Source organism: Carex rostrata, chromosome 3, assembly GCF_964058835.1.
Source record: "Carex rostrata chromosome 3, lpCarRost1.2, whole genome shotgun sequence".
NCBI lineage: Eukaryota > Viridiplantae > Streptophyta > Magnoliopsida > Poales > Cyperaceae > Carex > Carex rostrata.
In genome coordinates, this window is record NC_135920.1 from 14,662,178 (window position 1) to 14,674,730 (window position 12,553).

At 40.5% G+C, this 12,553-nt stretch overlaps 1 protein-coding gene and 1 non-coding gene across 2 annotated transcripts; one reads left to right on the top strand and one right to left on the bottom strand.

The window, feature by feature from the left end:
• Positions 1-4,738: 4,738 nt before the first annotated feature.
• Positions 4,739-4,849, top strand: LOC144552356 (small nucleolar RNA R71). The gene has a single exon (XR_013511090.1). It is a non-coding gene; the product is annotated as a small nucleolar RNA R71 (small nucleolar RNA).
• A 3,985-nt stretch (positions 4,850-8,834) lies between these two features.
• LOC144551705 (uncharacterized) lies at positions 8,835-11,564 on the bottom strand. Its single transcript, XM_078299777.1, has one exon. The coding sequence runs from the start codon at positions 11,404-11,406 to the stop codon at positions 8,971-8,973; it is 2,436 nt and encodes an 811-aa protein (XP_078155903.1). The 5' UTR covers positions 11,407-11,564; the 3' UTR covers positions 8,835-8,970.
• Positions 11,565-12,553: the final 989 nt, after the last annotated feature.

Below are 12,553 nucleotides of genomic sequence, written 5' to 3' on the forward strand. Positions count from 1 at the left end.
GTGAATTGAACAATAAAACATAATCACCAATATTAAACTCCCTTCGTATGATGTGCTTGTCATGCCATTGTTTCGTTTTCTCCTTGTAAATTTTGGCATTCTCATATGCGCTGAGGCGGATCTCCTCAAGTTCATGCAAGTCGAGGACGCGCTTGTTACCCGCTTGAAGCATGTCAAAGTTGAGAGACTTGATAGCCCAAAACGCCTTGTGCTCCAGTTCAACGGGCAAATGACATGGCTTGCCATAGACAAGCTTGAAAGGAGTCATGCCAATTGGGGTTTTGTAGGCTGTGCGGTACGCCCAAAGTGCGTCATCCAGTCTCAAATTCCAGTCTTTTCGGGTCAAGCCTACAGCGGTTTGGAGGATGTGCTTGATCTCTCGGTTCGATACTTCAACTTGGCCACTTGTTTGCGGATGATACGGAGTCGCGACTTTGTGCCTTACGCCATATTTCTCCATTAGGGTTTGAAAGGAGCGGTTGATGAAGTGAGAAACTCCATCACTGATCACTACCCTTGGAACACCGAATCTTGGAAAAATTATCTTTTGGAAAAGGCGCTTGACAGTCTTTGAGTCGGCTCCTGGACTTGGTATTGCTTCTACCTACTTGGAGACATAGTCCACCGCTACAAGGATGTACTTGTTGTTGCATGAACTTGGAAATGGCCCCATGAAGTCAATGCCCCATACATCGAATAATTCGACTTCCAGAATGCTTTGTTGAGGCATCTCATGTCGCTTAGTTATGCTGCCCATCCTTTGACATTTGTCACAAGAGAGAACAAACAACCTTGTGTCCTTAAAAAGGGTTGGCCAATAGAAACCGGCTTGCAGGACTTTGGCGGCCGTTTTGTTGGTTGAAGCATGTCCGCCATAGGGTGATGAATGACAGTGGTAGAGAATCGATTGTACCTCATCATGTGGAATGCATCTTCTATGAATCCCATCAACACCAAGCTTGAAGAGATATGAGTCGTCCCAATAGTAATGCTTGGCATCCGCATAGAACTTCTTTCGGGATTGGTATGTGAGGTTTGGTGGTAGAGCCCCGCATGCAAGAAAATTGGCAATATCTGCGAACCATGGGTATTCGATCCTACCCACTTGGTAGAGCTGCTCATCGGCAAAAGAGTCATCAATGGGTAAGTCTTCATTTGGTTCAGGTTTGATGCGCGAAAGGTGGTCAGCTACAAGGTTCTCGGTACCCTTCTTGTCTCTAATCTCCAGGTCGAACTCTTGGAGTAAGAGAATCCAACGAATGAGACGGGGTTTGGCATCTTTTTTCGTGAGAAGATAGCGAACCGCGGCGTGATCCGTGTAGACTATCACCTTGGAACCAACTAGGTAAGGTCTAAACTTGTTGATGGCGAAAACCACCGCAAGTAGCTCCTTTTCGGTAGTGGTGTAGTTGACTTGAGCCTCATCTAGAACCTTGCTTGCATAGTAGATGGCGCACGGCTTTTTGTCAATTCGTTGCCCTAGCACTGCTCCAACGGCGTAATCGCTCGCATCGCACATAATCTCGAAAGACTCGTTCCAATTTGGTGGTTGCAGGATGGGAGCGGAGATCAATGCTTCCTTTAACCTATTAAAAGCATCTAGACAATCTTGGGTAAAATCAAATGGAGCATCTTTTAGCAAAAGATTAGTCAAGGGTTTAGCAATTTTAGAAAAGTCCTTAATGAACCTTCTATAGAATCCAGCGTGTCCTAGAATACTTCTAACCCCTTTAACATTTGTTGGTGGAGGCAATTTTTCAATTACCTCAATCTTTGCACGGTCAACCTCTAAACCCTTAGCAGAAATAACATGACCTAAAACAACACCCTCTTGTACCATATAGTGACATTTTTCCCAATTCAAGACAAGATTTACCTCTTCACATCTTCGTAGGACTTTGGATAGGTTTAGCAAACATTCATCAAAAGTGGTACCATAAACCGAGAAGTCATCCATGAAAACTTCCATAGATTTCTCAATTAGGTCAGAAAATATACCCATCATAGCCCTTTGAAATGTTGCAGGTGCATTGCACAAACCAAAGGGCATCCTACGATATGCAAAGGTACCGTATGGACAAGTGAAAGTGGTCTTTTCTTGGTCATCAGGGTGAATTGGTATCTGAAAGAACCTACTATAACCATCAAGATAACAAAAGAAAGAGTGCTTAGCTAGCCGTTCAAGCAATTGATCAATGAACGGAAGAGGGAAGTGATCCTTGCGCGTGCCGATATTCAGCTTTCGATAGTCGATGCACATGCGCCATCCCGTCACGAGTCGTGTTGCAATCGGTTCGCCATTCTCCCCTTCTATCACTGTTGTCCCTCCCTTCTTTGGCACCACATGGATTGGGCTCACCCATTTGCTGTCGGAGATTGAATAGATGATGCCGGCATCAAGAAGTTTCTGAATCTCCTTCCGCACCACCTCACTAAGGTTCGGGTTCAATCTTCGCTGTCCTTCAATGGTTGGCTTGTGTCCTTCCTCCATGAGAATGCGGTGCATGCAGATGGAAGGGTTGATTCCTTTGAGGTCATCGATGGTGTATCCAATGGCCTTTCGGTGCATCCTCAAGATTTGTAGAAGTTGTGAGGTTTGGTCTTGGTTGAGGGATGCGTTGACAATAACGGGATAGGTTTGGTTTGGACCGAGGTATTCATATCGCAGGGTCGAAGGTAATGGCTTTAGTTCAACCTTGGGCGCATTCTTCGAGGTTTCGGCAAAGTTGGGAAAGGTTTCGGCGGTTGAAACCTGAAAAATTGGGCTCAGAATAGGTTTTTTGTCAATCTGGGAAGGGTTATTGCGGGCCGCAATAAATTCTGATTTCTGCAGATTCTCTGTCTGAAGTGGTTGCGGGCCGCAATAACTGTGTGAATTTCTTCCTGCTCTGTCTGGATTGGCTGCGGACCGCAATAACTTTCACTCCGGGCCGCAATAAGGTCTACAGAACTCGTTTGGTTGGATTTTTCGCACTCCTGATCCATCCAATACTCAACGGAACCCTTCTCCAAGTTGTTCATGAGCTCCTCATCTATCAACCTGTCAAGAATCTCAACACTAAAAACACTTTGATCGTTAGATGGATATCTCATGGATCTTTTGATGTCAAATGTTAATTTTTCTTCACCAATGTTCATTGTTATAATTCCATCGTGAACATAAATCACAGCTTTTGCCGTATTGAGAAATGGTCGACCTAACAAGAGTGGAGTGTGAGTGTTCTCATCCATGTCAACCACAACAAAGTCTATTGGAACAAAGAATTTACCAATTTGAATTGGCAAGTCCTCTACCACTCCTAGGGGTAACTTAACCGATTGGTCTGCCAATTGGAGAGAAATTCTAGTTGGCTTAAGTTCCCCAACACCTAACCTATCATAAACCGACTTTGGCATGAGTCTTACACTTGCTCCTAGATCACAGAGTGCACGTTTGAATTGGACATTTCCTATTGAACATGGTATGGAAAATTTACCCGGATCATCCAACTTTTTGGGCAATTCATTCATTACCATGACACTACCATTTGAGTCTAAGGACACCATTTGGACTTCTTCAAGTTTACGCCTATTTGAAAGGATATCCTTGAAAAATTTGGTGTAAACTGGCATTTGGGTCATTACCTCAGTCAATGGTAGGTTCACATGCAATTGTTTCAACAATTCCAGGAATTTGGTAAATTGCTTGTCGGTCTTCTCATTTTTAATTCTACCAGGAAAAGGTGCGTATTTGTGGGGAGGGATGTAGAGAGGTACCTGCTGTGCACTTACCTTTGGCATCTCATCTTGAGAGGGCTTTGCTTGTTCCGCATGGCCGCTTGGTGCAATTGGTGTGTTTTCCTTCGAGGCGAAATCCTCATGTGTGGAGATGTGCTCATCATTGGTTCGTGCCTCTTCTCCTTGCGGTTGTATGAAGTCATGCTTTGGCATAGGTGGATCCTCATATTGCGTACCGCTGCGAAGCATGTGCCTAACCGCCTTGACATCCTTGGGATTGTTCTCGGGTTTTGGCGGGAGGGTGCCCGGTGGGCGAGAGAATTGTGTAGCTTGTTGTGCAACTTGGTTTTCAAGCAATTTGTTTTGGGTTGCCAACATGTCTACCTTTTTGGTCAATTCATCGAATTTTTGATTTTGACTTGTCATGAAAGTCTCCATCATCAATTCAAGACTGGATTTTGGTGGTGCATTAGAACCATACCCTTGGTTACCATAACCTTGATTTGGCCGATTAAAGTTTGAGTTACCTTGGGTTGATTGGTCATTTTGTCTCCACGAAAAGTTTGGGTGATTTCTCCAACCGGGATTGTAAGTATTGGAGTAAGGATTGTTATTTGGTTTGAAATTGCCTTGGTTTATGGCATTAACTTCCTCATGACTAACCTCATTACTTATACCACAATTGAGTGCTAAATGGTCGGTTCCACCACAAATTGAACAAGGAAGAGAAGAAGGATAATTTACCGATTTTACGCTCATTTGATCAATCTTGCGATTTAAAGCGGCAATTTCTGTGGCCATGTTTGAATTCGAATTCACCTCCTTCATTCCCCGTTGCAGGATGATCGGGGTCTCCCTAGGGTTGTGCCATTGGCTTTGGTTGAGAGCCATGTCATCAACCAACTTGTATCCATCAACAGCCCCTTTGTTCATGAGACTACCTCCAGCGGCTGCGTCTAGCATACCCTTGTCTTGTGGCAGAAGACTGTTGTAGAAGATTTGCAATAGGTTCCACCCCTCGATACCATGGTGAGGGCAGCACCTCTGCAGTTCTTGAAATCTTTCCCATGCTTCGCTCATGGTTTCATCTCCTTTTTGTCGGAAATTGTGGATTTGATGGCGCAAGGAGTTTGTTTTGGATGGTGGAAAGAACTTGTTGAGGAAAGCATTCGCCACCTTAGGCCAAGTGTTCATGTTCTCGGGCCGTTGTCCCCTTATCCAACCTTTAGCCTTGTCTGCAAGAGAAAAAGTGAAAGCCATCACTTTAAGATCATCAGGAGAAACAGTTTGTACCTTGATTGTACTGCAGATTTCTTCAAAGTTGGCTAAGTCTTGTGTGGCATCTTCATGAGGCAGACCATGGAAAAGATTACGCTGCACCATGCTAACCCATGCAGGAGGAATTTGGTATTCCTCAGCATTGATAGTAGGTGCAGTGTACCCAAGGTGGATTTCCTCAGCCCTAGGTGCCGTAAAGTCTCTCAAAGGGCGGTTGGCATCGGCTGCTTCAAGATTTTCTCTCTCTAAATTAGCTGCCCTCAAACGTTGAAGTTCATTGGCCATCCGATCCCTTTCTCTTTGAAGATTTTGAAACCTAACATCATCATTTCCGGTCGACATGTCTAACCGGCGTGGATTCAAGGGAAAGAAAGGTCCCCTTGTTGGGTGCTTGTTTCTTCTCTCATAAAAAAGATGAGTTGATCCTCTCCTCGAAAACCACTCAACCAAATTTGTGGCGTCTGGAGTTGGAGGTTCCTCTGCCAGATTTCAACCTAGATCAAAAGAGAAAGGAAATAAAAGAAAATTAAAAACAATTACTAACTAAATTACTTAGGTCTGAAATAATATTCACCGTTGTCCCCGGCAACGGCGCCAAAAACTTGATGTGGTCTTTACTACACAAGTAATAAATCCTAAAATGCGCTCAATTTGGTTGCAAGTGTACAACCTTATCGAGGAGTACTTAGGGATCGTCTCCACAGGGACAATTTGGAATATTAATTCTAACCTAGCTATTTAATTTAGTAAAAGTGAATTAAAAAGGTTTGTGTTTGTTTAAGAGGTTTGTTTGTCGGTGATCAAACTGAATTAACTAAATTCTAAGGTCGAAATGTGGTTTTTAAGCAAGAATGAGAAATTAGGGTTTCTTAGGGTTCCTATCCACTAATGTCACGATTAATTGATTTATTAAAGTTGTTCTTATAATTATGAAGGCACAGTCGAATGTTATAGGTATAAAGTGATATCTCTATATTAATACCATCTTTAAATTAGTGTAAATGTCGCCTCTCGGTACTTGGTTACACTAATCCAAAGTCATTAAGTCCTTAACTGTCCCAATTGGTGTAGAAAGTTATTCGTCACCTCTCGGTACTTGGTACAATTTTCTAACCTATCGGGTTAAGCCCGTATAAGACAAGCGTCGCCTCTCGGTACTTAGCCTACCAAATACCCTATTCTTTATGGTCAGGACTAAATATTTAATCTCTCGATTGCAAATACCAAATCCTAGGGTTTCATGCAATTTCGATTAAGTCATCACAATCAAATAATATAAAGAATAGATCATACCAAGGAACAAGTAAATATAATATAAAATCAACTAATTCATGACACAAGTTTCAAGCATAACCCTAATCAACCCTAGAAATGACCTTAGCCGATCATGGCTAAAGCACAAAAGAGAATAAACAAGTAAGAGAGTTCTAAAAGAAAGAAATCAATATAACCGCTCGAAGAATTCGCTATCTTCTTCTCCTTCCTTTTGTCTCCCCTTTTTCTCCCTATTCTCCTCTGCTTTTCTCTCTTTCTAATGTCTAAAATTCGTCCTTAAAAACAGTTATTCTCTTCCAGAAATAAAAACAACTAATAATAGCAAAAAATATCGTTCTGGAACTGTTTATTGCGGGCCGCAATAACCTCCATTGCGGGCCGCAATAATAATACAGAAATCTGTTCTGAAAATGCTGTTCTGTCTGAGTTGGTTGCGGTCCGCAATAAATTAATTGCGGCCCGCAATAAAAGAGAAAATTCGCCAGACTTCGTGCTGTCTTGCTCCGTTAAGCTCCAAGCACTTGATTGCCTACAAAATAAACACAACTAGAGCAGTAACTTGAACTTTTAAACATTTCTAACCTAATTAAATTCTAATTTCAACAAAACTCGGCTTAATTTACACAACAAACCCTAGGTTTCAACATATATCATTTCGGCTTATCAGGCCGTGAAATGTCCCTGCAGTCTGAGTATTTGTCGAATTATGACCAAACATAAGTATTTTGGACTCTTTTTTTTTTGTTACGGTAGAAATACAAATTTCGGTAGATATAGCGAGCTTTGTTTTCTCCTTTTGTCATTGTAATTCTTAGCAAAAAAAAAATACACTCGAACATACCTCCATTTATTAGTGAAACCTTGCAATACCAGAGTTCGGTTGGCAAGGGACTAAAATTTGACGAACAAGGGAGAAGTCGATCATTACTTACTAGTGAAATCTTGCTCCGAAATCTATAAAAGCGGTAAATGAATATATTATTGCATTATGTTAGGAATAGAAGAGACGAGAAAGATAAATTAGAAAGCTGACAATTTGAAACTGTGACTTTGTGACAATGTGAGAGAGACGCATGTTCAATTCTCAAGAATAACATTTAAGATATATTGAGTGGATCATGACTCTTTAATTAAAAAAAAAAACTTAAATTTTTTTTAATTTTTTCTCACATTCGCCACACGGCCCACACTCCCTTTTCTGAGGTTAAGCAATGCACATGAAAAGAAAGTTGAGATCTGATTCAGCAATCGTATTTGGCAAAGAAGATTCAACTAAAGATTCTTTGCCCTCTATACTTATCAGAAATTTACTGTAACGAAAGTTAAATTTAATATAAAAGAATATATATATTACGTAAAATATATTTTAGAACGAGATATATTTGTTGCTTCAATTAAACAAATGCTTCATAAATAGAGGGACAGATTATGAAACTTTAATTAACAATAATAAAATTACATATATAATTTACGATTTTTTTTTTACCAAAGAAGAAACTTAGCCACTTTCCAGCCCCTGATAGTACATACAAATGTAACGGATTCATGTTAAAAAAACAATTTACCCCTCCTAGTACTAACTTTTGAGCATAGCCTTAATGCTTCATAATCATAAAAATGCACAACTATAATATATCAACTTTTATCGAAGTTAGATGGCATTTCAATTTCTTACACAGGAAATATTATATTAGTTAAAGATCGGAAAGTAGTACTTGTAGATTCTAATTAATGAACAACAAACGACTCGAATTTAGTCTGTCTTCATGTATTAATTATGAAAGCCAATTAAAAATGATTCTGTACCTTTTCTCTCTCAGTACAAATTTCACTTATCCATCAAATCACTTTCTAATAGATTTTCCAATTAGATTAACCGGCATATTCATTAACGAACTCAAAAAGACCCACCAATAAAATTTCAGATTTATGTCATATAATTGAAGTTCAAGTGGGCCTGCTGAATAAATTTCTATGTCAGCCCACTAAACACAGGCTCAATCTTTTTTCTTTTCATTTTCTTTCGGCTGAGAAGAGCCACCACGTAATTCACCTTCGCATTAAAGCAACAGTGACAAGTTCACATCACGAAATATTTGCAATCCCACTCGAAACTCATACAATTCTTCAAATGTACCCTTCAAAAGCTGTAGTCTGATTTCGAATTATTTCCAAGGAAATAGAAACAATTTGTATTCTCGAGGGATGATTACATAATTAGCATGAAAAATCAATATAAATGGGTGAAGTAACCAACCTAATTTTTTTTTTTTTTTTTGGCACAGAAGCACCCTCATACAATATTAAAAAGTTTCTTAACTTCCTGTTACATAATTAGCATGAAAAATCAATATAAATGGGTGAAGTAACCAACCTATTTTTTTTTGGCACAGAAAAACCCGAATACAATATTAAAAATTTTCTTAACTTCCTGTTATTCTTCAAAATGAAAATAAAATTTTCCACTGGATGTACAAACTTCATCTCTCCTGTGAAGCACACACTGTACTGCAATAATGGTGATAAGGTGATGTTGTAACATCCAATGCGGCTCGGTCGAGATACAAACAAGGCCACCATTCATACATTTATTTATACATCTTCACGGGGCTGTGCTTTGGGTCTCCAATTTGACCCTTCCTGTTCATTCCCGGGTTGCTAAACCATCCCATCTCCATACCTATCCTGGCTTATCAATGATCAAATACCTACTCCTAATTGATTTTGCCTAAATAATGAATTATAGGTAATGATCATCAAAAACTCAATAAAATGAGACCGTGCGGAATCCTCCCTCGATCGGTCATTACCATCCCGGACCTCCCTCTGGGCCCAATCAATTACCTTCCATGTAACATCATCAAATCCTAACTCAGCCTCACTAAGCTTCCTTGCCCAAGTTAGGGCTCTATTATACATCCCTAGCTTGCAAAATTGAGAGAGAAGAACATTAACTGTAATAGAATTCGGTACAAATGCCATTTTCAGCAATCGAGCAGTTACAATAACTGCTCGGTCGAGCACATCACGGCAAAGACCATTCACTAAAATGGTGTATGTGACTGAATTTGGTAAGAAACCCATAGATTCCAGCTCGTCTAGCAATTTCATGGCTCTATTCATCATGTGATCCATACATAGACTATGGATCCATATATTGTACGTGTATAAATCTGGTAGACAGCCTTGCGAGAGCATCTTGTTGAGGTAGCCTATCGCATTGGTCATATCATGAGTCCCACAATACATATTTATGAAGGTATTGTAAGTGACAACATCTGGGGTTGGCCCAGAAGAGTACATTTGAGACAGTAATTTATTTGCCGTTTTTACCATTCCACACCGGCAAAAACCGTCGATTAATATGTTGGTGGTATAAATATCAGGTACAAGCCCTTGTTGTCTCATTCTCTCCTCTAGCTGCAGTGCTTGGTCTACATCACCAGTCTTGCAGAGACCGTGAATCAGGGAATTGTAGGTGAAATTGTTTGGCACAAGTCCACTGTGCACCATGTCATTAAAAGCTACAGCCGCCTCCTGCATACAATTAGCTTTGCAAAGGCCATTGATATAGGCCGAAAATGCAACTAAATCAGGGTTCAATCCGTACTGCTTCATATCCTGCCAACATGACATTGCACTAGTACTATCTCCAGCCTTGAAACATGCATCCAAATATATTGTGAAAGCAGAAGTGTTCACACAAAACCCTCTCTTCAGCATATCATCGAGCAAATCACGTGCATCTTTTAACATTCGAGCATTGCATGCTGCCATGATAAGAGCATTGCAAGTGGAGGCCGAAGGACTGAGACCGACATCCAACATGGTTCTGTACAACATGAACGTCTCCTCCTCCAACCCTTCCTTGCTATAACTATATAAAAGAGAATTAAACCCGGTAACACCAACAGGTACCCCATCTTTAATTGCTTGTAACAAGACTTCTCTGGCTTTATCCAGCTGACCCTCCCAACAGAACCTAGAAATCAACAAGTCAACATCAGGTGTTGTTAACTCATCCAAGATATTCTCCTTCTCTCCTACAAGAACCTTCCGAAACTTGTACTGACCTGATAAGAGAATGTTCAACGTACAAAGATCTGGTACCAAACCATTCCTTTTCATTTCCATATAAGCCAAATTAGCCTTTTCTACCTGACCAGCCTTAACATATCCATCTAACAGAACGTTATAAGTTATTGTGTTGTGCTTGATCCCTACCTCTGCCATACTATCAAAAAGCTTTCTAGCTTCTACCATCCTCCCTTCCCGACACAGTTTATCCACTAATATATTGTAAGTCACCACAGTGGGAAAAGAACCACCTTCAAGCATTACAACAAACATCTCAAAGGCGTCATCTAACCTCCCATATGCACAATGTGCTTTGATCAAGATGTTGTAACTACACGAGTCGGGCTCAAGTTGAAACTTTCTCATGACCCTCAACAAACCCTCACCTACTCTGAGAAAGCCTCTTCTACAGAAACCCAGAATTACGATATTAAAAGTTTGGCAACTTGGCAATGGACCTCTTGTGAGCATTTCAACAAACACCTTCCATGCATTACCCATATCACCCTTCTGGTACAGCAACCTCAGCAAAATAGATAGAGCTGTGAGACTCGGTGTACGATGAATGCTCCTAATCCGACATACTACGGCTAAGGCTTCAGAGGCCATTCCAGAAACAAGGAAAGCCCGCAACACGAAGTCAAGTGCGTAGTACCTGATCTCCATATCGAGCGAACAGTAATGATCGGCCCACTGGAAAAGAATGGACGAGGAGGAAGTGGAGGGATTGGTGCGAAGGAGAAGGGTAGAAAGGAGGGACTGTGCGAGGGGGCGTAGGGAAAGAGACGCACGGGAGAGGCAGAAGGCAGCAGTACAGGAGGAGAAGAGCGACTGGAGAGGGCAATCGACGGAGAAGGGGAGGAGGAGGGAATGGAGGGAGTCAAGGGACTGGAGAGAGGAAGGTGAGGTCTTTACGAGGTAAGGGAGGGAAATGAGGGTCTTGTGTCGGAGGGAAACTGGGAGACGAGAAATGAGAAAGGTAAAATCAGGACTGAATGAAGAGGAGATAGGGGAAGGAATGGATGTGGCGGTGGCACGGCGGAGGGAAGAGGAGAGCATCGGAGTGGGTCGGCATGGGTTGGTGGCGCCGCCCAGTGGGAAGCCTTTCAGGTTCAGCACGCTCTCTCTGCTCAGACTTCGACTCTTCAGCCTTCAGGTCAGGTCAGACCATTACCGGGAGGAAACGGGTCGGGTCCTCAACCGGGCCTCCACAATATCCACTAGATTTGCCAAGCATGTAATTTGATAACAACATTGGGCTTTTACTTTCTGAAAACCGAGAAAAGAAGTATATATAGGCCAGGGATTCGAATGACTTTGTAATCTGCATGGAATGGGAGCAAGATGAAGAGGATTTTTTTTTTTTTGTTATAAACTTTGCTTTCTTATGCGGCTAGGCTAAAGTTGCGTAGCCAGGATTTGAGCTAGGAGTGGACAAAAAGCTTCGGATTATCAGTTACTGGGTCAGTGGACAAAATTAGCTTATATATTTAAATCATTTTAATCAATTTCATCAAATTCTAGATCAGATTTAAACAAAAATCAAGAAAAACATTAACACTGAATAATTTTAGTTAATTATCAGTCGCAATTTGCAATTTAATTCATTCGATTGGATTGCAATAATGAATTGTCAAAGAATAGAGATAGATAATCTAATTTCTAGAAGTAGGCAAACTAACATATTTATGCTACTTCATATCTTATTTTAAAATTTCAGAGGTAGACAATTGTCTACCTCTGTTATTAACATGGTGGCTTCGCCACTGCTAGGCTACTGATTGGATACAGTCATACAGATACCGATCGATCATGTAAGAAATCGTATCTGCAATCAGGATTGTTTCAATAATGGCGGAGTTCTTATTGAATTCGTATGGTTAAATTAGATGCGATTTCATCGTAATTATCTGATTATGTAAAATATATAGAACTAATAGTGAATCATTCCATGCATCTTAAGATTATAGATTGATGTATAATCATTATACACCAAAGCCTCTTTTCTTTTCAGGAAAATAAAAGCCATGTCAAATTCGGTTTAAAATGTAGTTGGTTTCATTTAATTTATAAAAAAAACATGCAAACAGGAAAATGTCACACGTCTTTAACTACATATAATGGAATAATTAATTTAATCGTTATTATTTGTGAGCAGAAATTAGCTTCATTATGTAATAAAATTAAATCATTTTTCTCAAAATGA

Coding starts and splice junctions, on each gene's coding strand:
- LOC144551705 (XM_078299777.1), bottom strand. CDS start 11,406: ATGCTCTCCTCTTCCCTCCGCCGTGCCACCGCCACATCCATTCCTTCC.